Source organism: Sorex fumeus, unplaced genomic scaffold (assembly GCF_029834395.1).
Source record: "Sorex fumeus unplaced genomic scaffold, SorFum_2.1 ptg000122l, whole genome shotgun sequence".
Taxonomy (NCBI): domain Eukaryota; kingdom Metazoa; phylum Chordata; class Mammalia; order Eulipotyphla; family Soricidae; genus Sorex; species Sorex fumeus.
This window is the reverse complement of record NW_026606179.1, coordinates 28,497,072-28,523,118: the sequence shown is the minus strand read 5'-3', so window position 1 is coordinate 28,523,118 and position 26,047 is coordinate 28,497,072. Positions and strand designations below refer to the sequence as shown.

Sequence of the window (26,047 nt, the reverse complement as noted above, 5' to 3'; positions counted from 1 at the left end):
GTCCGTTGTAAGTATATTCTTTAGTTTATCCTTTTATTTCTTGATTCTTTAGTCTTTTTTAAAGACATTTTTATTTTGTCACTATAATTTAAAATTTCACAATTTTGTCAGTGATGGGTTTCAATGAATACAGCATTCAATCAGCCAGTTCCCCCCAACCCCCTTTATTCCCTACCTCAGCACCTCCTGTACCCCCCCCCCCCCCCATCTCACAGTCATGGCAAGCTCAGTTCTGTAGAACATAGTTTGGCCTTTTTGTTTTTCCCCTACTATGCTTCTTTATTTCTTATATATGAGTAAGAGAATTCTGTATTTATCTTTCTCTCTGTGCACTGACTTTACTTAGCCTGGTACCTTCCTGTTCCTTTCTGAAGAGCAAATTGTTTGACCTGTCCTTTCTTTTTTTTAATTTTAATTGATTTTATTTATTTATTGCTTTTTGGGACCAGCGATGCTCAGGGGTTACTCCTGGCTCTGCATTCAGGAATTACTCCTCACAGTGCTCAGGGAACCATATGGGATTCTGGGAATTGAACCCGGGTCGGCTGCATGCAAGGCAAACACCCTACTGTTGTGTTATCACTCCAACACCATTGACTTGCCCTTTCTTATAACTGTAGTATTTCATAGCTTTTTTTAACGCAGTTATCTGGTTCTTTAATCTTCAGTGATTTTTTTTTTAAAATAATGTGTTATAAAGACAGCTTATTCAGTCATGCACTGAAGATTTATGAAAATGTGTTGTGTCAGGATATATTATGTCCCAGGAACGTAAAAATGACCATTATATGTTATAATAAGTGGATACGTGTTTTACAGGATTGGTTAATTCTTTTTGCTAGATCAAATTTATTTGTGAACAGATTTTTGACAGTTTCAAAGAGAAGATAAGTATTTTGTCTATCATGACTATTTGCTCGAGCAGGCCCAGTAACATCTCCATCGTGAGACTTGTTATTACTGTGTTTGGCATATCAAATACGTCACCGGTAGCTTGCCACACTCTGCCGTGCGGGCGAGATACTCTCGGTAGCTTGCTGGGCTCTCCGAGAGGGGTGGAGGAATCGAACTTGGGTCAGCCATATTGGCTATCGCTCCAGCCCATTATGACTGTAGGTCTCTGTATTTGAAATGATAAGGTATTCCATAGGGTTTCCTACTAGGGGTCACTAATTTCACGTATTTTATTTCTGTTTATTTAGTTCCTTCTTATAAAGGCATCGGTGTCTCAAAAAATTAGTTCCTTAATCTAACAGTAGAGTAAAATAAGGATGAAAGTAATTAGGAGGAATAGAGAAGCTATTACAGATTTATTGGATTATGCTAGATTTACTACAGAAGTTAGATTGGCAGAATGACTGTTCTGGTTGGACTCTATGTAACAAGTATCTATAAGCTATCATCATATGTGACGTCATCCTAGTATGAGGATATGGAATTAGTTCTGACGAAGACATTCTCTGTACATATTTGTTTCCTGTCAGCAATCTGGTTAACTTCAGAGACTGGAAACCGCTCTGTTCAGTGGTTGTCAAAAATTGCTGAATGGATTTTGGTTGTAGAACTGAAAAGAGCCTTACATGAAAGCCTTGGAAAGCCTGATAAATCTTCCCTATTGACTCAATAAGGAAGAGATATCTGTGAAGAAATTACAGAATCTTTGGATTAAAATTTAAGAAATAGAGTCAAATAGTGTGTCTGGTACCTTAAGTTGGAAATTCCATTAATGATAAGAATAGTAAAGATATTTGTTAAGAGAGAGTGCTAATGAAACATTTTCCCCCTAATTTTATTTAAACACTGTCATTTACAAAATTGTTCATAATACAGTTGTTTCGGACATTCTGTGTTTCAACACCAGTCCCATCACTAATGTAACCTACCTGTCACCATTGTGACCAGTTTCTTACCCATTCTCCAAGCCTGCTCCCTTGAAAAAAAGAAAAATAATTTCTTTTATATTTCTTGTTACAGAAAAATGATAAATGGAATTATCAAGAAATAGTTGAATAAAAGAAAATTTGTGAAGATTGTTATATCTTGCAACGGTAGGGGGTTTTTTTTTGGGGGGTGGGGAGGTGTGTTCGGCCACATATGGCAATGCTCAGGGTTTACTCCTGATTTAGCACTCAGGGATCACTCTTGGGCACTCAGGGATGTAATACTAGAAATTGAATCCTGGTCAGCTGCATACAGGCATTGTCTGCAACCCAGACAATGGTGTTTTGAAGTTATTGTCTGAGGATTTACAGAGTTGGTTGTTACTAGTTGAGCCTTTTTTGTTATTGTTTTCATTGTTGATTTTAGTAGGCTTTTATATTGCTTTCCCATCAGATTTGCTGTGTTACTGGGCTGTCGGTTTTGTGAAATGAGGCTGTGCGTTCCAGGGTCAGTACGGGGACAGAACTTCATTTTGGTGTTTCTTGAGTTTTATTGTAAAGTTGTACCATTTATATGCCAGAGACTTGGGGTGTGGGAGTGGCCGCTGGACCTTCCTGTAGTTGGATGAGGGATGGAGGCGGCTGCTTGCCCCCACTCCAAGAAGACTGGTGTAATGGGAAGTTTCACCGACTTGACATCTTTTCTGAGATTAGTAATGAAACTGGACCAGAGGCTGAAGGATGTGGGTGTGGCTGCTGGGGCTTTGGCAGGACAGAGACTAGGCCTGCCCCACTACAAGAGCGCCCCAGAGTTTTCAGCCCAAAGACCCGTGTACTGGGAGTTTCATCGGTTTAGTATCTCTTCTGAAATTAGTTGTGAACCTGGGCAGAGGCCGTGGGAATGGCTTCTGGGGCTCCAGCAGTGCACGGGTAGGATAGGAGAAGTTGCCCATTCCCACTCTAAGAAGACCCCGGAATTATCAGCTCGAAAACTGGTGTACCTGGGAGTTTCATTGGCTTTGCTGCTCTTGTTAGATTAGTCATTAAAGAAAAATTAATGAAAACATTTATTTTTCAGCCTACAACACAGCAGTCACCTCAGGATGAGCAGGAAAAACTCTTAGATGAAGCTATACAGGCTGTGAAGGTCCAATCATTCCAGATGAAGCGATGCCTGGTAAGAATGATGATATGCACAGTTTATGTACAGTTACGTTCTTGAGAATGAGTCTGTATTTTTTTCTAAAGTCCAGTAAATCTATTCTTCAATGTCTATTGGTGTATATCTTCAATTTTCCTTCCTTCACTTCAACAGATAACTGTTATTCTCTTAAGTTTATGATTTGAGATAATGTCTTCCCTATCAGAGTGTAAGCTCTTTGAGGATGAAACCCTGTACGTTTTATTTACTTACCACTGTTATTTCTCTTCATACCAATATCAAACCTGAATTACTAACTCTTTGATCCTGTACCTCAACCTTGATGAGTACTTGATATGTAATGGGTGCTAAGTAACTATTTGTTGAATAAATGGATTAAATGCTTTGAGTTTTAGTCATCTGCTTTTCTATCTGTAAGGATTTCATTTCTGTTCTGAATTGACTTTTGTGTGTATGCCAAGACTTGCTTAAAACGTATACTTGCACCTATTTACAGATGTATATTTTTGTATTTTGAAAGATAGAGCAGGGGTTAATTTGTGTAGAAATTAGAGATTTTTTTGGATGTGAGGGTGATATGGCTACAGGATCTGTCACCCCATTCGTTGGTTAATTTGACTGATCTGGCTCCCTGGATAGGTGTCCCCTTCCTCCTCACTGCTCCATTTGTGTGCCTTCCAAAGTTGCAGGTTTAGTCGAAGGAAGATTGACTCTGGCTGATGGTATATAAGTATATGGTATATGACTCTCTCCTCCTAGCTAGATCCTCCAAACAAGCTCTCAAGGTCCATTTGTTGGAAAATGCTGGATGGTTAGGCTTTCAAGACTTTATGGGCATATCCAAATGAGGGCTGCACATGGCATTCTGCCTTTCTTAAAAAAAAAAAAAAGGAAAAATTGTAAATTCTTTGGATCAAAACTTAAGAAATGAACTTTAAGTTAGACTTAAGTCTGGCACTTTAAGTTAGAAATTCCTGTGATGGTAAGGATAATAATAGGAAGTGAGTAAGGATCTTTTGCTTTCCAAAGCTTAGTGATAACTCTTTTAAGCTTACCTATTGAATTTTTTTTTTTTTTGCAAACAAATTTGCAGGAATAAAAATACTTGGAATAGAGAAAATGGGTTGGAATAAAGCTTATAGTGCATCTAAGGGAATTGTCTGCATTTATGTTAAGTAGGCACGTAGACATTGTGAGAAGGATGTCCTTAGTTTGTGCCAAAGCCGTTGTCAGGGTAGTAACTTCAAAAGAAAGCCAGCTTTCTTGATTGAAAGTAAAATACAGTTTTATATTTGCCAGGACTTGAAATTCGTAGAATTTTGCTGGGAAGTTTGCAGGCCTAGATATGTGAGACTTGTTAAGTTCCACAACCCCGGTGAGGAATCATACATCTTTCTTTTCAATAGAAGGCAAAGTGAAACTAAAGTTAATTTTTATGTGATTAAAATAATTTGTGATGTATGCTTCAGAAGTGTAGCAAATCCTTAAGAGTTTATGAAGAACCGTAACCAACTTAAATGTTTATTTAAATTAAACATTCTCAATAATTTGATTGATATTTCTGTAGGATAAAAACAAGCTTATGGATGCTCTGAAACATGCTTCTAATATGCTGGGTGAACTCCGGACTTCTATGTTATCACCAAAGAGCTACTATGAACTTTGTATCTTTTGAATGTTGAAGAATGGGCATTTTTGACCATTCTGCTTTTTTCAGCCATATTTTACGTATATCTTATAAAATTTATGGAATTATGATGAAGACAACGAATTATTCTTCGTTGTCTTCATCAAAGTGTACTGTTTCATGTGAATGTGCTCAGTTGAGAAAAAATCCCTTTTCTATATACTTCAGTTTCTTTCTTTATTGTGATTTTGGGCCCCATCCATCAATTCTAAGGGCTTACTTCTGGCTCTGTATTCAGGAGTTATTTCTGGTTTAGCGGTCCACACCTTGAGGTGTTGGGGATCAAACTGGAATTGACTATGTGCAAGGTAAGTGTCTTAACTCTCATATCTTTCTGGTCCCTGCTCAGTTGTCTGTTTCGTTTTGGTTTTGGGGCCTCACCCAGCGGTTTCAGGGCTTACTCCTTGCTCTTTGCTCAGGGATCACTCCTGGTGGACTCAGGGATCACTCCTGGTGAGCTCAGGGGACCATTTTGGGTGCCAGGGGTCAGTCGTGCATCAGCCAAATCTAGGTAAATGCTCTGTCTGTTCACTGTACTCCTGCTCCAGCTCGCTGCTTTACTAAATGGGTTGTTACTATATCTTAATTTTCAAATCTTTCATGAAAGATAACGAGGCTATCAAGACTATATTTATTTATGCAGTACTCAAGAGCTACCTTTTTACACTTGCAGACACCTGTCCTGTAAACCGGCAGTTTTGTCACCCAGGTTTTCAACCTTTTCTACACCTGCAGAGCAGCACTGACTCTCTGGGCAGATGGTTGAAGAAGGCTAACAAAATTATCTGGCATTTTAAGATCCTTTCTGCCAGGGTGCTGCTTTTTACTGCTTTGCTCAGCAGATAATCTTTTAAAACTTTAAATTTTCAAAGATTTTCTTTTAAAATGTTGTTCATGTGGTAACATTAGTTTATATCCTTGTATATATTGTAGAGTGCTTTTTCACACTTCTTCAAAGGTGAGTTGTTAGGCCTCTCCCACCCCTGACTAAAGTGCTGAACTTCTCTAACATCTTTTTCTTAGTTTTGTCTCTATTTCTTAGCCTCTCTAAAATTTGTCAATTTTGTTTGCCTATTTACAGGTTTCATTGGTCTTTTCTATTTTTCAATTTTTTTATTTATCCCTGTTCTGATTTTTTGGTTTGTTTGATTTGTTTTGAGCCACACACAGCAGTGTTCAGGGCTTACTCCTAGCTCTGCGCTCAGTGATCATTCCTGGCAGGACACAGGGGACCATATGGGTTGCCAGGTATTGAAGCCAAGCTGGAGCAAAAGACAAGCTCTGTACCTGCTGCACTATCTCTCTAGTCCCTGTTCTGATTTTTATTGTTTCCTTTCTTTGGTTTCGATTAATTTTGTTCTTCACTTCTTTTGTATAAGGGTAGATTGTTCATTTGGGATTTTTCCTTGTGTCATGATGTAATCCTATATTGCTGTGAATACCCCTCAGTGTTGTTTTGTTGTGTTTCATAGATTGTAGTAGCTTGCATCTTCGTTTTCATTTCTTTCCAGTTATTTTTTAATTTATTCATGGATTTCCTTGTTGATCCAGTATTGTTCAATAGCATGTTGTTTAATTGAATTTTCCCCCAGTTTTCTTTTCTTTCTTTTTTTTTTCTTTTTGGGTCACACCCAGTGATACTCAGAGGTTATTTCTGGCTCTGCACTTAGGAATTACTCCTGGCAGTGCTTGGGGGACTACATGGGACACCGAGGATTGAACCCAGATCGTCTGCGTGCAAGGCAAACGCCCTGCGCACTGTGCTATCGCTTGCCGCGCCCCCCCCCCCCCCCCCAGTTTTCTTTTCATGGTTGATTTCTTTTTTGCACCATTATGATCAGAAAACTTATTTTTAAGTTTTTGTGAGTTTGTGGATACTTGGGACTCAACATGCATTCTGTCCTCTAAAATACTCTATGTGTCTGTGAGAGGAATGTATACTTGATGGATGGGAGTGGGGGAGTGCCCTATGGATGTCTATGAAATCCATTTGGTCTAAATCCTTAGTGCTATTTCCTCTTTGACTTCTTTATCAATTTCACTTTGGTTAAACTGTTTATTGGTGAGAATGGGATATTGAATTCCTCTAGCTACTATTCAGCATATCCTCCTAAAAATTTAACACTTAAGATCGCTATCCAAAAATGTAATGATTTCAACAAGTTCCAGAGTTTTCTTGAGGTTGGTTTGGCTTTGTTTAAATCCTTAATCATACTAAAAAGACATGGCTATTTCTGATGAACTACACTACTTGGAAGTCTATCTGACAGATGAATTTGCTAAAGGAAGAAAAGTGGCAGATCTCTATGAACTTGTGCAATATGCTGGAAACATTATTCCAAGGCTGTAAGTAATTATGAATTAAGGGCACTTATATTTGCATTTTGTTATATTTTATATTTTCTACTTTGTTATATCTCTTAAAACAACTATAGGATATTTTGCTTTTTTGCCTGTAAAATCAGATTTTTTAAAATATATTTTAATGTTTAAAATTTGTTTTTTAAAAATTTAGACTTTTATAGATTTGGGGGGAGATTATAGAGTGTAATTTATTTTTACATAATAATTCAGCAATTTTAGAAATAAGAAGCATATTACTTTTTGCCGGGGGGGGGGGGCTTGGGCCACACCGGTGGTGCTAAGGGGTTATCCCTGGCTCTAAACTCAGGAATTACTCTGGGATTGCTTTAGGGACCATATAGAGTGGTGGGGAGATTGAACCCAGGTTGGCCATGTGCAAGGCAGATACCCTGCCGACTGTGCTATTGGCCCACCACCAGGGAGCATATTTCTTTGCAGGATGTATTTAATTAGAAAAATCAAAACGTTTATATCCTAACATATTTAAAGGGTGATACTTTTGTGTTCAAGTATATGTGTACATACATGTTTGCGTATATATATGGGGAGATTGTGTATACATGTATATAGGTATAGAATAGACTGTGCTGGATGGGTTAATAGCAGTTAAATTTTAAATCAGATGATTTTCATTATGCCAGAGAAAACTGTTCTTGGATTATTTATTTGATGTTTGTATGTTTTGTTATAATTAAATTCTTAACTTAAATATTTTATTCTAATCAAATATTTTTTCATGATTTTTCTAGTTATCTGTTGATCACGGTTGGAGTTGTATATGTCAAATCATTTCCTCAGTCCAGGAAAGATATTTTGAAAGATTTGGTAGAAATGTGCCGTGGTGTGCAGCATCCTTTGAGAGGTTTGTTTCTTCGAAATTATCTTCTTCAGTGTACTAGAAACATCTTACCCGATGAAGGGGAACCAACAGAGTAAGTGGTAAAATTTTTTTTCCCAGTTTTTAATTTAGTTTTTGCTGCAGAAAAATTACAGAAATACATATAGAAGAAAATGACTATCACTATTTCAGCTAGCCACTAGATATATATCTTTTATGATAAATGAATATAGAGATGTGAAACAAATTAAATTACAAATCAAAAAAATTACTTCACAAATTGAGTTGGTGAGGCTGAGGATGCAGTTTAACTGAGATCCTGCAGTGCTGGGGACCACCAGAACCACACCTGGCAGTGAGGTCTCCAAGGATCACATGTCAGTCTAGGGTCTCTCCTTATTACTATGATACCTCCCTGGCCCTACATTAAATATTGCTTAAAAGTGACTTTCTAAGTGAGTTCACATTTTTTATGAAATAATGAAGTATGCATAACTTTTCTTATGAACTAGCTGAATTTTATGTTTCTTGAATGTCAGTATTTAGTCGCCACTAAATAACTTTTAATGACCTGAGTACACAAATAAGATAGTAATTCCAAAAACAAAAAAGACAAAGCCATTTTGGGAGACTCCTGTATGTGAACAGTATTCTATATCAACAATTGCAGAGAGTAAGCAGCCTGTAGTTTTCAGCCAGCCTGGCAAACTAGTCATGTGACAGATTATTAAAATTGAGCTTAATTGAAAAAAATTTCATGTCTATTTTTAAGGTGTATAATACGGTTTTAGTATGTTTCTACCAGTTACTTTTTTTAAATTTTATTTTATTTTTATCTATTTTTTTCTTAATTTTTTTATTGAATCACTGTGAGATAGACCCTTACAAAGCTGTTCATGATTGGATTTCAGTCATACATTATTCCAAATCCCATCCTTCCACCAGTGTACATTTCCCAGCATCAGTGTCCTCAGGTCTCCTCCCAACACCCGCATTCCCCCACCCCCTGCCTGCCTCTATGGCAGGTGCTTTCCCTCTCCCTCTGCCTCTCCCTTAATTATGATTTGAATATTTAGATTAGAAAATCATTAAAATATTTTGAAAACTTAAGTTTCCATCTTTGGAAAAGAAATAAGCAAAGAATAATGTAGTCCTTTTTCTCACAAAGTTTATATTCTAATTAAGAACATAAAACACTCAGGGATGTATGTCATTTACAGTGCATTGTGATTGTAAGTTTTTAAAGACTTTTGCAGTTTATTAAGTTGCCTATAAGAATTAGTCCATTTGACCCAGAGAAGAGAATTGGGGAAAGTATATTGCCCATTTAAATTTTTACTGTGTCTTCTTCCTGATATTTGTTCTAGAGTCTATCTTTGAAATTAAACATTAGCCAGTGATGTTGAAAGTGTCTTTCATAAAGAATTGGTATATTAAAGCAGTATTTCTCAATTGGTGGCTATATGACTCCCCTGCACCCCCTTCTTCCGCTACCACGGACCCCTAGTATAGTCTTAAGTGGATCAGAGGTGAAAAATAAATGGGGGACCATGGCACAAGATTAGAGAGTCTACCAATAAGACTGGTGGGGTGTAGGGTATAGAGGAATGGCAACAGGTCAGAAGGAAGTCATGTTTAGAAAAAGGTTGTATTAAAGAACTGAGAATGTACAATGTCAATGTACAAAGGAGAAAAAATAGTGGTATGTTGAAATATAATCTAAATACTATATAAATATTTTTCCAACTGTTTATTTGCAGTGAAGAAACAACTGGTGATATCAGTGATTCCATGGATTTTGTGCTACTCAACTTTGCAGAAATGAATAAACTCTGGGTGCGAATGCAACATCAGGGACATAGCCGAGACAGAGAAAAAAGAGAACGAGAAAGACAGGAACTGAGAATTTTAGTGGGAACAAACTTGGTGCGCCTTAGTCAGCTGGAAGGTGTAAATGTGGAACGTTACAAACAGGTTTATATCTTTACACTTGTCACCTTTTCTTATGTCATTAGATAAGTTGAAGTCTTGATATTTTTAAACTGAAATATATTTATTGGAAACCATTTGAAAGTTAAAGAGAACATAACGTGCTATATTTTGAGTTTGTATTAGTATATTTGAAGGGACTGTTTTCAAATGCCAGTTTTACTTAAATTGAAAGTTACTTTATTTTTTTATTATTATATACTCTAAAGCTATGGTTAATGTAGTATTGGCGAAAGGGTAACAGTGGAGAAGGTAGGATAGAGACAGAAATCAAACTTCTTTGTAAAGATCTAGATAGTAATTTTTTAATTATTTTTTGCTTTGCAATCTATGTGGTCTGCAATTACTAAGTTCTACAGTTCTCGTACAAAGATAGTCACGGAGCTACAGATGAGTCTTAATGGTATAGTGCATGCCAAATCATGTATTAGATCCTGAATTTAGTTCCTGGCACCACAAAAAACAAAAAGCAGAAGCAGAGACAGTACATGGAAGTGATTTACAAAAACAGGCATTGAACACAATATTGAATCCTGGAATAGACTATCTAGAATAGGCCCACATATAAAATCAGTTATTTTTGGTGAAGGTGCAAAGTCAATCAACAAAGGGTTCTGAACAATCGGACATTGATATGCAGGCAAAAATCCTGAATCCTTCCTTAGTCTGTGTTAAAAAATTGAAGAAAAAACACATTGTGAAGCTTTTAGAAAAAAATACAAAGTTAATCTTCATAAACTTAGATAAAAGTTTCTTAGGGCACAAAAAACACGAATCAGAAAAGATTACTAAGATGAATTTCATCTTAAATGAATTTCATCTTAAAATTCTTAGAAACCCAGAATTTTTATTAAATTAAAATTTTTTTAATTTTTATTAAATTCTTCAGTAAAAATGTTTTATCTATTAAAGTCTTATATTCTGTTTTTGTTTCAGATTGTTTTGAGTGGCATACTGGAACAAGTTGTTAATTGTAGGGATGCTCTGGCTCAAGAATATCTCATGGAGTGTATTATTCAGGTAGGTGAGAACATTTCTTTCTCTTTCCCCTTTTAGTCTCTTTCTGTGCTGGGCATCAAACCCAGACTGAACTATACCACTCAGTCCCTGTTTCATGTTTCTAAAGGGCTTGATTTTCTCTTTCATTTTTATTGATTTGAAAAAAATAATTGACAGAAAATAAATGTCCTTGAAAAATTCCTTTTTCCTACTGATATCTTGGTCTTTATTGATACATTTCTTCCTAACCCCCAGATTTAGGTAGGGAAGAACAATCTTCGTGTTTCGTAGGTTTTATTTGTTTTAATTATAGGTGTACTTTGGTTAGTGGAATATTTCTTTCTGGCCTTAGATATAGAGAGGTACAAAAGTAATGTATTTAAATTTAATTGTATAAGATTAAAGTGAACCCCCTGCAAATAAGAATTTTAAACTTCAAAGTTTAAAGAAATTGTGTTACATAATGCAAAATATTCATAGCAATTAATTATTATTTGACTTTTAGGTTTTCCCTGATGAATTCCACCTTCAGACATTGAATCCTTTTCTTCGCGCCTGTGCCGAGTTACACCAGAATGTAAACGTGAAAAATATAATCATTGCTTTAATTGATAGGTAAGAGCTTGCAGCACCAGAGGCAAAAGTCCTGACCTGGGAATAATGAGTTTCAAGTATTTGTATGAATTACTTGTTTCTGTTACATACTCTGTTATATACTGTAGGAGTACTAATAAGTGCTTATTAGTAAGTGAGTGCTATAACTTAGCCATGAGAGAGCTTAATTGTGTAAGAGACATTGGCGATAATAGAATATTTTTAATTTTTGCACTTACTTTCTTGGCATTTAAAGACATTAGACATTGTTACTCAGATGCAGCATTTAAATCTTACAAACCAAGGGATTGGAGAGATAGTACAGTGAGTAGGGTATATGTGACTTTGCATGTGGCACTCCATGCCCCTTGCACCACCAAGAGTAATTCCTGAGTGCAGTACCAGGTAAGCTCTGAGCACCACCAGGTGTGGCATAAAGACTAAAGAAAAAAAAAGCAAATCTGAAGATCACCAAAACAAAACAAAAAAACATTTTTAATCTGAGTAAAGTTATCTCTCAGTGGAAACTGATTTGGAATCTCTTTATCAAGTAACTATAAGATACAGGTGATTAAGAATGTCTTAAGTAGGTCTGGAGAGCTACCTCAAAAGGCTGGGTGGACTGCACGCCTTATACATACTGAGCCTTGAGTTTGATACTTGACTCCACTCCTCCACTGTGTGTAGCTTGGTGACACTTCACATTAGCATCTATCTCTAGGCTTCATTACTGAACTGTATAATCAGTGTGTTCTGAGCATTCTTTGGGAGCTCTCTCCTGCCCGACCCTCCATACTCCATAGAAGAAAAGGTCTCAGTAATTGCCCTTTATGGGGTATTATTTGGGCCACACCTACTTCTGACTCTGTTCAGGGATCACTTGTGGCAGTGTTCTGGGACCAAATTGGGGTCTATCACAAATGAAGTATTAATTCTGCCTAGTAAATTCCCTTTAGTATTAAGTCTTATGTCTTTAACCTTTGGTTTTGGTTAAAAGTATAACTGGCTTATTTTTGAATGCTGAGTGCTAGTACATGATATATTTACTTGTAGATTTCTCTCTTCAAATACCTGTGCTCTGGAATCACCCCTGGTGGTGCTTAGGGGATCTTAGAGGGTCCTGGGGATTCAGTCCAGGTGGACCACATGTAAGATAAGCGACCTGCCTACTATACTATCACTCTGACCCCATCAACTATCTTTTTCGATATTTGAAATATTTGTTATTTCATAGAGAATGTATGTAGCAGAATTCCCAAAATTTCAGATTAGCCCTGATTAGCAAAGTTACATGCTAACTGGCTATATTCTAAATGAAAGCTGGATAACCTGGATCCTCCTATGTCAGGTATAGAGTGCCTTGGCTATCCCTGCAATCTTAGCCATTCCTGTCAGCAGTTGTTCTGTTCTTATGTGCAGAACAAAATGTGGATATAATCATAATGATAATGGGATATACTCATGTTTTTTAATAGTTTAATGTGTGGGAATTGAAATAGATTTTCACCTTTTGAATTAGTTGTATTTCAAAATTTACTGTAGTAAATATACATTATTAAAATAATCTGTGTTCTTTTTTAAAAGATTACTGAAATATCATTGTTTGAATCTATTTGTCAGTTTACTGTATTTACTAATGCTTCAAAATTTTGCCATTATTAGCCTGTTGAAAATCTGTTTCTATGGTACAAAGTAAGTAGACAGTAAAATAAGGTTTAAAAAACCTTTTAAAAAAATTGGTTTAAAAAAACCTTTTAGTCAAAAATGAATTGAGGGTATGATCAACTGTATTTCATGTCCTTTTAAAAAACCTTTTAAAAATACAAGTGTATTTATATGCAGAAAAAAGAGAATAAAATGTCCATATTTTCATTGCCCAGATTCTTCTATTCTATAATAAAGATTATTTTCTTTTTCAGATTAGCTTTATTTGCTCACCGTGAAGATGGACCTGGAATCCCAGCAGATATTAAACTTTTTGACATATTTTCACAGCAGGTCGCTACAGTAATACAGGTTTGTTTGGCTTGTTTCTTTGTTTACTTTTTTGAAACATTTTGATTGGTAATTATAATTGTTTAAATTATTTTGTGGGGCAGGATACTTGCCTCGCATATGTCTTGGCCAACCGTGCTTTGATTGCTGGCACTACCTATAGTCCCCTGAGCACAACCAGGATTAAGCCCTGAACATGCATAGCCACCCCACTCCACCCTGAATTATTTTGTAATTGTTTAAAATAAATTCTATGGTTTTCTTAACATTCTAGTCTAGACAAGACATGCCTTCAGAGGATGTTGTATCTTTGCAAGTCTCTCTCATCAATCTTGCTATGAAGTGTTATCCTGATCGTGTGGATTATGTTGATAAAGTTCTAGAAACAACAGTGGAGATTTTTAATAAACTCAACCTTGAACAGTAAGTCAAAGTGATGTTTTGTAAAAGCCCTCTAAAGTACTTTTTCATCCTAGATCTGCTTTTCTTACTCACTTGCTTTTTGAAATGTTAGCACTTGCTTGTTTAAGCATGTTTAAGACATCCTTGGTACTAACCAGGGGAGGAAGGGCAACCAGTTACTTAATTCTGTACATTGAAGAAATAGTGGCACTCAGACCATAAACAATCTTCAGGGACCAATGTCACTAAATCTTCCACTTTGAATGAAATTTTAAAGAGGTAAGGAAATGATTAAGTAGTATTTCCATAAGAGCTATAAATGAGTTGTGAAAATTTTGAAAAATATATATAGCTTTATATCTCAAGTATGTCCCTAATTTTAAGTTTTGATTTTTATGCCATCCAGGAAAATAATATTTTTTTAACTACTAGAGCTTCATCAAGCTGTGTTTTCTAGACCTGTGGTACTACTGGCCATTGTGAGCAAGTCTGTTCCTATTATCCTTTTTCCATATTGTCTCGCTGATTCTGAGCATGAGATCAAGCCAGGACCCTCTATTTAATACATAACATAACATAAACAAACTCACATACCTTTTTTTCTTCTTTCTTCCACTCATTTAACTATGTCAGAAGTTCTTTTTCTTTATATTACTTTGCAATTTTTCTTTGTAGTCTCTTTTTATGAAAATTATAAAAAGTTCCAGATCTGAATGATAAATGGGTGAAAAAATTAAATGATATTCCCCAATACCAAATGAATTTTAAAGTAGAATTAGATAAATTTATAATCTTGCCCTTTGAAGGTCTTACTAATGCCTAAGTATTCCGTAGTCTCCACATAATGTTATTAGTTACTATTTATATTCAGCATGCTTTCCCTTAGTCACCAACATCTGATGCAAAATAAATTGCTTTTATATTATTCTATTTTTTATGGATTTTTCTTCCTACTTATTTTCATCATTATGTACTACTTACTGACTACAACTTCAAAGCTTCCATTAGAAATACCAAATTCTAGACAGTCATTTTTAATTTAGCTATACATTTTATTTTTAATTTAGCTATATTGTGAGTTGGTGACTATTATATTTTATTTGTAGCAAGAGATTAATAGATGAATAAGTGTATTGAAGAACATCCTTTTATCCTCCTTGAAAAAGGCCATTGAAGTGTTTTGGGGTGGAGTAATTGACACGTTTCCTTTAATGTACAAACTAAAATTTCAAATATTTTAGAAACATTAACTTTTGTATACATAAAAAGTTAATTTTTTATCCATTAAAGGACTGCTGTTTTTCTTTTTGTAGTATTGCCACCAGTAGTGCAGTTTCAAAGGAGTTGACCAGACTCTTGAAGATACCTGTTGACACTTACAACAATATTTTAACAGTCTTGAAATTAAAACATTTCCACCCACTCTTTGAGTACTTTGACTATGAGTCCAGAAAGAGCATGAGTTGTTATGTGCTTAGTAATGTTCTGGATTATAATACAGAAATTGTCTCTCAAGACCAGGTAAGAGAATACCAGCATGCTATAAGAAAAAATAATAATAATAATAATGTAGCTAGGATATTAGACCTTGTGATAGATATGGGACCCTAAGGAGGGAAACAACTATAATTCTAATGGGAAGAAAAAATAATCACTGATTATACTTGGAGGGTCTCTTTTAAGACTTTTGTCTTTCATGTATATGAATGTGTAATTGCCTTTTTTTCTTTTAAGGAATTGTTGATACTATTTTGTAACTAACACAACTAGAAATGCTTTTGACAGTGGCGTCATGTGCCAGTGGTCTTACTCCAGTGGGTGTCTATGTCTCCTGTTGTACAGGTGGATTCCATAATGAATTTAGTGTCCACGCTAATTCAGGATCAGCCAGATCAACCTGTAGAAGACCCTGATCCAGAAGACTTTGCTGATGAGCAGAGCCTTGTGGGCAGATTCATTCATCTTTTGCGATCTGAAGATCCTGATCAGCAGTACTTGGTATGGGTTAACTCTTAGTATGTCCCTTCATTTGCTCGTAGTGAAATCACATATAGAGGTATCAGATCCCATGCAATTTGTCATCTTACAGTGTTTAGAAAGAGCTATACTGAATAAAATTTTAAGTGGCATACATGAACTTTATATGTAAATATATAATCTAAACTCTTAGAGCTTCTGAGGAACAAGCTGGTAACTCCACCAGTTGTTTTTTTTTTTTTTGTTATTTTTTTGTTAATGTGTTTTTTTTGTTTTTTAAGACACATAGTAGGGCTGGAGCAATAGCACAGCAGTAGCGTGTTTGCCTTGCATGCAGCCAGCCCGGACGAGCCGGGTTCGATTCCTCCGCCCCTCTCGGAGAGCCTGGCAAGCTACCCGTGATGTATTCGATATGCCAAACACAGTAACAACAAAAAAAAGTCCAATGGAGACGGTACTGGTGCCTGCTCGAGCAAATCGATGAACAACGGGAGGACAGTGACAGTGACAGTAGCTGATAATAGAGTTGATTCAAGCATACATTGTTCCAGCATTAATCCTACTACCACCAGCATTAATCCTGCTACCAATGTCTCCAGGTTCTCTCTCACCACCCAGTCAACCCCCTTGGCAATATAACAATTTTATTTTGTAATAAATGTAACAAATTAATTTCATATTGCTTATTCCTGCAAAACTTAAATGGTAGGGACTAGAGCGATAGCACAGAAGGTAGGGCGTTTGCCTTGCACGCGGCCAACCCGGGTTTGGTTCCCAGCATCCCATATCCCCTGAGCACCTTCAGGAGTAATTCCTGAGTGCAGAGCCAGGAGTAACCCCTGTGCATTGCTGGGTATGACCCCCCCTCCCAAAAAATGGTAATGGAATTATCAGAAAATCTATGAAAATTAATTTGTAATGATAGATTGCTATATTTTTAAACTTTCTTAGTCTAATAGAGGGCGACCATATTTGCCATTAGTGAGTGCCATACTCAGTGCCACATGTTGGGGATATTCTCCTGTTTTTTAAAGGAGCTCTTTTGATGCAATTTATTTACTTACTTTGTTTTGGCTTTTGGAGTCACACCCAGCAATTCTCAGGGGGTTACTCCTGGATCTGCACTCAGGAATTTTGCCTAACAGTGCCCAGGGGACTATATGGGATGCTGAGGATCGAACCTGGGCCAGCTGCCGTGTGCAAGGCAAACACCCTACCCACTGTGCGATCACTTTGACCCTAAAAAGGAGCTCTTCTAACAGCTGTTTTTCTTGTAAAATTGGTTTCAAAGCTATGAATTTCCTAAGCTGTTGCCTGTCCTTTCAGCTCTATATTGTTCCTTATTATTCAGATGATTGATTCAGGTGAGGTGTTCATTCCTTTGAGATTTGGTACTGTAAGCTATTGTTTCTTCATTACATTTGCCGTCTTGTTCAGGGGCTCCAATAATTCTTAGATTGTTCTTCTTGAGCTCACCCTTTAGTTCTCTGGTATGCTGTTCTTTTCTTTTCAGACTATTCCCACCTGCTATTTTTTAGTGGTTTCCTCCTCATCTTGGTGCTCCTTGCTCTTTTGCTCAATTGTTGTTATTTTATTGTTCAGAAATTCTATTGAGGTTTTTTTTTTTTACATCACTTACTGTTCTCTTCATTTCTGTCATTTCTAAATGCAGTAGTTTTTTTATTTCTACTCTTAATACTTTGGCTTTGCTGACTGATTGCCTATGTCATCATTTCTTTGAACATCGTGCTGTCACTAAAGACATTGAGGATTTACTAAACTGGTTAGTGTTTATATCTTCAGTGATAGCATTTTTGTTCATTGAACTTGGTGGGCTTCTATCTTTTTTTCCGATTGGTTTTCTAGTGTTCTTGTTGTGCCAGGGATGAGGCTGGGGATTGCTCTGTTTTCTGCTCATGAGCAGTGTGTAATTTGTTGAGTAGTGCTTCAACTGTTTATTGACTGTGCACTTCAGGAACTGTGGTGTAGACCCTTTATGTGGCCCAGGTAGGGTTGGATGCTGTTGGGACCCACCCAGTAGGGAGAAACTCTGACCCCTGTTCCAAGCAGGCCCGGTGATGTCAACCTAAGGCAAGCATCACCTAACACCTAGTTTATTTTGAAAACTTTTAGAATTAAAGGAAAAATCTGTCTCCTTTTATTTTAATTTTTAAAAAAATTTAAACACTATGGTTTACAAAGTTATTCATGAGGCATTTATTACAGGCATTTAATATCCTAATACCAGTCCCACCACCAGTGTGTACCTTCCTTCCAGCTTTGCTCCCATTTTCCCAGCCACCCCTCAAACCTGCCCCCCTTAGCAGGTTCAGATTAATTTATTTTATGTTGCTTGTTACAGCTAAATGGCTAATGAAATTATCAAAAAAGTAAAATAAATTTTTTGAAAATCGTATCTCACCATGGGGTTGTTAATTCTTTGTCTTAGGGTTTATTAAGCTGTTGTTGCTAGTTCAGCCATCTGTGTTAATGTTTTTGTTTATTAAGCTTAGTTGGCTTCTGTGTTACTCTCCCATATAGTTTGTTGTGTTCCAACTGGGACATCAGTACTGTAGAATTTGGAGATGTTGCAGAATGCAGTGGCACACTTTAGGAACTCCAGAATATTTATCTGGGCAGTGAGCTTATATGATGGCTTTTGTGGGATGTGAGTATCGCTGCCAGGGCTTCCAGAAGTATGGGGGCGCTGGGAATAGGTGGTCTGCCCCTACTCTGAGAAGACCCAAAGTTCTTGGCAAAACAACTGGTGTACCTGAATTTCTTGGCAGTTTGGCATCTCTGCAGAACTCAGTCTTGAGGTAGTAGAGTCTGTCCTTTGGCATGGCGGCAGCCGCTGTGGTTGAGTATGGCAGTCACTGTCGCCTTTTATTTATTTATTTATTTAATTTTATTTTTTGTTTATTTTTTGTTATATTTATTTATTGAACCACTGTGGGAAAAGTTACAAAGTTTTCAAGTTTAAGTCTCGGTCATACAATGATCAAACACCTTTCCCTTCACCAGTACTTATTTTTCACCACCAAGAACCCCAATATACCCCTCTTCCGCCCCTCCTAATGCCTGTGAGGCAGACTGTCGCCTTTTAAAGATGAAACATCCATTAAAGCATTCATGTGCATTTTGACTTTGAACTGTATTGCTTTTAGAAATATTTGTTCATCATAATAAACTTATAGAATAGAAATAGGGACCAGAGTGATATATAGTAGATAGGGCACTTGTCTTGCATGTGTCTCATCTGTGTGATAATGGCAACCCAGCACTTCATATGATCCCCTTAGCCCGCCAGGAGTAAGCCCTGAGCACCATAAGGTGTGGCCTTAAAACCAAAAACAAAAAGTAAATAATTCTCATTTAATTATGTTTTCCAAGTTTGAAGGTACATTATGTGTTTGCTATATTAAAAATGTGTGAAATACCTTTTCATCGAAAAATTGCATTTACCTTAATATCTTTCTGACTAAAGATCAGATGAGAGTCTCCCTTTATCCTTAGATGCCAATTAACTAATGTCTTTGTGAAATGAATCATGCATGTTGCTTGAGTAGGGGCAGAGCCTGGCAAGCTCCCCGTGATGTATTCGATATGCCAAACACAGTAACAACAGTCTCCAATGGAGACATTACTGGGCCTGCTCGAGCAAATCGACGAACAATGGGAGGGCCTTTACCTTACCTCGAGCAATGAAAACTAGCACAGGTAGCTTCTTTATTATTGTTGATTAAAGCAATTCAGCCATTGTTGGATGCATAGGTTAAGTGTTAAAACTGCTTTAAAGAATAGCCCCAACCTGGGTTCTATCTCTGACATCTCATATGGTTCCCCAAGACCTGCCAGTGATTCCTGAGTGTATAGCCAGGAATAAGCCTTAAGCACAGCCACTTGTGGCCCAAAATCAAAACAGTAAAGTATTAGCCCCTTAATTCATGATGAGTCCTGACTTTCTGTTGAATTCCTTTGTGACCCAAAAGAAGCTGATTTCTGGGTAGTGCCTTTGACTTTGTGACAAGCATTCTCGAAAATGGCAGTGTCAGATTTTATGCAGTATGTGTGATCTCTGTGTTGGATATCTGTCAAACAGGTTATATGTTTTACCTGATTTCCTTATGGTTTTTTGTCACGCACACACTTGTTCACATGTGTTTTTGTTTTTTGTTGCATACTAGATTAGTGGTAATTGGCCATATTTGGCCAACTGGTCATGCCTATATACAGAAAGACCTTTAAGGTGAGGATCACGGAAATTCATAAAACCTGAATATATATTGGGCTGGAGCAATAGCACAGCAGTAGCGCGTTTGCCTTGCACGCAGCCAGCCCGGCTGAGCCGGGTTCAGTTCCTCCGCCCCTCTCGGAGAGCCCGGCAAGCTACCGAGAGTATCTCACCCGCACGGCAGAGTCTGGCAAGCTACCTGTGACGTATTTAATATGACAAACAGTAATAATAAGTCTCAAAAAAATGGAAACGTTACTGGGCCCGCTCGAGCAAATCGATGAACAACGGGAGGACAGTGTTTGTTTTGTTTGAATATGTCCCGTTATGTCATATATACTAATGATTATTTGAGTTCTGTTTATCTGAAAAAATAGACATTTGTTTAACATTGTCCCTTTTATATTTAGTTTCTGAGCTACGAATTAAGATACATCACTGTTTTTATACCATAATAGCCAGCACTTTTAATTGAATACCTGCCTTGTAGCAAGAATTTTCAATGCTTCACATGTATTATTAGATATTACCAACAAGTCTAGGAGAATTTTTTTCATTTTTCAAATGCAGCTTCTAAACAGAAAGATAAATAATTTGTCCAAAGTTATATGCTTAGTATTGAAACTTTTTAAATATACCAATATGATGATTGAAGCTTTACTTTATAAATGATCGATCATAGGGAAAATGACTAGAATTTTGAGTTTTTTGTTTTGTTTTATCATCAGATTTTAAACACAGCACGAAAACATTTTGGAGCAGGTGGAAATCAACGGATTCGTTTCACATTGCCGCCTTTGGTATTTGCAGCTTACCAGCTGGCTTTTCGCTACAAAGAGAATTCTAAAGTGGTGGGTTTACTTTTAAGTATGTCACTACTTTTTTCCTTTTTCCTCCCTCTGTGTTTGTGTGTTTGTTTTAAATTAACTTTAAACGTATACAGAAATAGACCATGGTATAGTTCTAGTTTTAATAACTCAATCTATCACTCATTCTTTCTTATGTATTAGATTACATACTGGGGAATCACTTGAAAACAATTTGAAATGAAAGCTTAAGACAATTTAAGTTTATACCAGAAGTTTTTCTTGCATTTAAAGATCATTGTGAAACATGAATAAGTTTGTGAAACATCAGTAAGTTTATTACGAGTTACCACAGAATGCTATCACTTCTGGGGAGGTGGCTCAAGTGGTAAAGTAAATGCCTTGCAAGGTCCTATATTTGATACCCTGTACAGCGTTTTGGCATCCATCCTACCCCAGATCCCATCCCAGTAATGGCAGGAGTAGCATAAACAAGAAAAAGTCAGAGTTGATTGATTAACAAAAGGAAATTAAGATGGCCAAACATGGATAAAATACTTACTCCCATGAAGTAATTGCATCAGTAAATCTTTTAGGAGATCAAATTAGTGTAGAGGAAGAAAAAATAAAAGCAGTGGCAGTTATCTCTCCTGGATCAGTCCTTAGCAACCTGTGGTACTATGAGTAGAGGCAGAAGTAACTCCTGAGCAGTGAGCCAGGAGTATCATCTGAGCTCTGCTGGGTGTGACTCAAAAACTGAAATTGATAAATTCTCATCTATTGATGATAAAAGTGTTAATAATAATCTTTCTTTAAAAGTTATGGCAGTATGTAAACTAGAATCTTAAAAGCTCCAGTGATTCACTAATTTGTAGTAAGGAAATAAATAGGGATTCAAAAAGCTTTATGAGGGCTGGAGCAGTAGTACAGCAGGTAGGGCATTTGCCTTGCATGTGGCCGACCCAGGTTTGATTCCCAGCATTCCTTATGGTTTCCCAGAGCATTGCCAGAAGTAATTCCTGAGTGTAAAGTCAAGAGTAACCCCTGTGCGTTGCCAGGTGTGACCCCCCCCCCCAAAAAAAAAGCTTTACGTAAATTATTATGGATTTACATATTCTAAAGAAGAAGTAAATTATGTAATGAGTATTTTCTGGTTTGCTTCAAATAACCTGGTATGACAATAAGGAAAATTGTTAATGAGAAAGTATGTGAAAGAAAAGTTATACAAATTAGATACTATGGGAACCCAGTTTGGGGGTGATTTCACATTTTCCTAATTGTTTGAGAATGTTTTGCTTTTCTGATTGGAAAACAAGTATATAAAATTTGTATAACAAATATAGAAAATTGCAAAACTGGTAAGCTCAAAGGACCATTCTGAGAGGATTGTTTTTACTTGGTAATCTGTAAATGAGACCTAGAAGAAGCTAAACTTTACAACTTTTTCTATTTGTTACATATAAATTATAGAAAGTATACTTGAGCAAGTCAGTCTTTAATATAATGTTATTCGAATTATTTTTTCTGGTTTTAGGATGACAAATGGGAAAAGAAATGCCAGAAGATTTTTTCATTTGCTCATCAGACTATCAGTGCTTTGATCAAGGCAGAGTTGGCAGAATTACCCTTGAGACTTTTTCTTCAAGGGGCTCTAGCTGCTGGAGAAATCGGTTTTGAAAATCATGAAACAGTAGCATATGAATTTATGTCCCAGGTAATTATCTATTCTCCTTTCTGGTTTGTTTTAATTCATTTAGCACTGTTCAATCAGTCATCTATATATAATTATGGTTGAGTGCACATGAACTTTTTGTTAATTTGTAATGACCCCTTTTCTTTTGGAACTTCTTAACAGTATAGTTACATGAATGTTAAGAGCAGGAAAATTGGTTGTTTCTGAGTGCTGATGAGCTTTCAGATTTCCAGGTTCAAAAGTGTTTCTTGAGAAAACAAAATAAGTTTTCATTTTTTCAGTTTGAAATGGTGAGCTAATATAAAAGTTACGCATTTCTTTGTTGCAGTCTGTCAACAGATGTGAAGGGACTGGGGTGGTTGGTGGAATACCTTAGAAAATACTTTATTATGTAGTTTCTAAATGTCTCTTGTCCACCAGGCATTTTCTCTTTATGAAGATGAAATCAGTGATTCCAAAGCACAGCTGGCTGCCATAACCTTGATCATTGGTACTTTTGAGAGGATGAAATGCTTCAGTGAAGAGAACCATGAACCTCTGAGGACTCAGTGTGCACTTGCTGCATCCAAACTTCTCAAGAAACCTGATCAGGGCAGAGCTGTGAGCACCTGTGCACATCTCTTCTGGTCTGGCAGGAACACTGACAAAAATGGAGAAGAGGTAATGTAGGAGGCATTCCTGTCCATGCATTACGTGTACGACTTACATGTACAGTCGTAAGTGCCTTACAGGAGAGGAGATTGTCAGCAGGGAGGGGCTGCATGTGCCCTGGAGGTAAAAATTTGTAGTACTTGGATATCTGTCAGGTTTCCTTTCTTAAATGAAAAGAAAAGAATACAGTGTTTCATTCAGTGGTGAATCCTCTGCTTCGAGGTTTTTGTAACAGTACATTTATAACCACTACTTGAAAGTCCATAACTATATAAACAACATATTTCTTTTAGAATATAGCAGTGTACTTTTAGAAAATGAAGAGAATTTAAATATATGTCCATTAAAAGAATATTGTCATGTTGTTATTTCTTGATGTGAAATGGGAGATTTGTGATTCATTACTTCTCCACCCTCCTTTTATTGTAGCTTCATGGAGGCAAGAGGGTAATGGAATGCCTAAAGAAAGCTCTAAAAATAGCAAATCAGTGCATGGATCCCTCTCTACAAGTACAACTTTTTATAGAAATTCTGAACAGATATATCTATTTTTATGAAAAGGAAAATGATGCGGTAAGTGAACTAGTTAAGCTGTTATTCGTGAAGTAATATTTTCTCTTTGGAGATTTTCTATATTATATATAGTATATATTATATAGCACTGTCCTCCCATTCATCGATTTGCTTGAGTGGGCACTAGTAATGTCTCCATTGTAAGACTTTGTTGTTACTGTGTTTGGCATATCGAATACGCCACGGGGAGCTCTGCCATGTCGGTGGGGTACTCTCGGTAGCTTGCCGGGCTCTCTGAGAGGGATGGAGGAATCAAATCCAGGTCAGCTGCACGCAAGGCAAATACCCTACCCGCTGTGCTATTGTTCCAGCCTTTACTTATATATTATATATAGATATATAAATATACACATGTACTTTTATCATTCTGAAGCTTTTTTTTCATAAGAGTCAGAGTTTGTAGAATACTTTCACCTACTTTTTTTTTTTTTCTTGGTATTTTTTTGCCGGGAAGAGTTTTGAACCACAACGGACACCTGGTTGTTCTCAGGATTATGCCTGCCTCTGTGCTCAGGAATAATCTCCTGAGCTCTACAGGAGTGATCCTGTAGAGGCTCAGAGGACTATGTGAGGTGCCAGGGATTGAACCCAGGTCAGCTGCGTGCAAGGCAAGCACTTACCTACCTGCTGTACCGTCACTCTGGCCACCCAACCCCCTCCATCCTGCCACTGATCTCTTAGATTCTCAAGTTCTTTTCTGCCTAAATAGATGCATCTCTCTTCTGGAAGAACTCATTATGTGCAGGAAAATGACCATCTTAGGAATATTATAATAAAAATAGTCACTGTTTATTATGTGCAGGAAAATGACCATCTTAGGAATATTATAATAAAAATAGTCACTGTTTGAAAACGAAAAAGGAATTTATCATTACTTAGACTGGTTTGTTAGGTACAGGTTTAGAATAATTTATAAATAAATACATTATTCTCTTAACAAAACTATGTTGGTTAACGTGTAGCATAAGTGAAATTTTGCTTTTCATCTTTTTATTGGCTCTGCAGTTTTTCATTATTTTTATTCTAGTAATTGCCAATAGTTCAATTGTTCAATCCAAGAACTTTGTTCTTATCTCTCTTTTTTCATAATTACTCTGGTAATCAATAAGAGTGAACATAAACACTTCAAAATACTTTTAATTGAATTCTTTTTTTGTGTGTGGTACATTCTTGATTGTGAAATTGTACATACTCTTTTATAGGTAACGATTCAGGTTTTGAATCAGCTTATCCAAAAGATTCGAGAAGATCTCCCAAATCTTGAGTCCAGTGAAGAAACAGAGCAAATAAACAAACATTTTCATAACACTCTGGAACATTTGCGTTTGAGGAGAGAATCACCAGAATCTGAAGGGCCAATTTATGAAGGTCTTGTTCTTTAGAAAGGAAGCAGGCTTACCATACTCCTTTCCATGTACATCCAGTAAGGGTTTTATTATGCTAGGTTTCCCTTTCATAGATTGTGCCTTTCAGAAATGCTGAGGTAGGTTTCCTGTTTCTTACCTTTCATGTGTTTTATTCCAGCACCTCCGGACACTCACCTTCAGGACCTTAATAAAGTTACTCACTTTATAAGTGTTCGGGTCTGTCTGATCACCCCAAGCAGCATGACTGATCTGCAGTTTAAAATTCTCATGAGCTATTTGAAACAAAACCACAACACACACACACACACACACACACACACAAACCCCACTTATCTTGGCTACTAATGAAGCTCTCCTTTCTTTTTCTGTTTTTTTTTACATCATTGATTGTATTATTTTCTTTACTTGGGAGTACTAACCCAAAAGTGTCTGTCTCTGTTCTCTAGTCCAATTTGAGATTAATTTTGGGAAAGGAATACTGTACGTGAAATTCAGCTTTGGCTTTTCCTTAAATGCAAGATAAGACCATGTGTAATATTTTCCCTAAAATTAGGCTATATTAATGCATGTTTGAGAATTTTAAAGTACCGTGGTCAATCCAGGAGCTATATTTTGCATATTTGGACGCAGCCATTATTAAGAATTCTATGTTGTCCTCTGGACCTATTTATCAAAATAATTTTGTTCTAAATAGTATAAATTAGAAATTTTGTGATCTCTATAATTTATGTATAACCTTCATTGTAAATTTAGGGGGAAATGCATCATACAATTATCATTTTATGTTTTGATCTTTGTTTTTTTGCACCGTGAAACAATAAAGTTGTTGTTAACAA

The 26,047-nt window shown here is 36.5% G+C and overlaps 1 protein-coding gene across 1 annotated transcript in view; it reads left to right on the top strand.

Annotated features, from left to right (window-relative positions):
* VPS35 (VPS35 retromer complex component) overlaps positions 1–26,047 on the top strand; it is a 32,217-nt gene extending 6,170 nt beyond the window's left edge. Inside the window, exons 2-17 of the mRNA XM_056137066.1 lie at positions 2,959–3,057; positions 4,610–4,706; positions 6,952–7,075; positions 7,843–8,025; positions 9,692–9,905; positions 10,857–10,940; positions 11,425–11,534; positions 13,433–13,529; positions 13,783–13,931; positions 15,224–15,431; positions 15,753–15,908; positions 20,850–20,972; positions 22,462–22,641; positions 23,041–23,280; positions 23,701–23,844; positions 25,047–26,047. Coding sequence (XP_055993041.1) covers positions 2,959–3,057; positions 4,610–4,706; positions 6,952–7,075; positions 7,843–8,025; positions 9,692–9,905; positions 10,857–10,940; positions 11,425–11,534; positions 13,433–13,529; positions 13,783–13,931; positions 15,224–15,431; positions 15,753–15,908; positions 20,850–20,972; positions 22,462–22,641; positions 23,041–23,280; positions 23,701–23,844; positions 25,047–25,226 — 2,388 coding nt within the window. The 3' untranslated portion in view covers positions 25,227–26,047. The remainder of the gene's footprint in view (positions 1–2,958; positions 3,058–4,609; positions 4,707–6,951; positions 7,076–7,842; positions 8,026–9,691; positions 9,906–10,856; positions 10,941–11,424; positions 11,535–13,432; positions 13,530–13,782; positions 13,932–15,223; positions 15,432–15,752; positions 15,909–20,849; positions 20,973–22,461; positions 22,642–23,040; positions 23,281–23,700; positions 23,845–25,046) is intronic.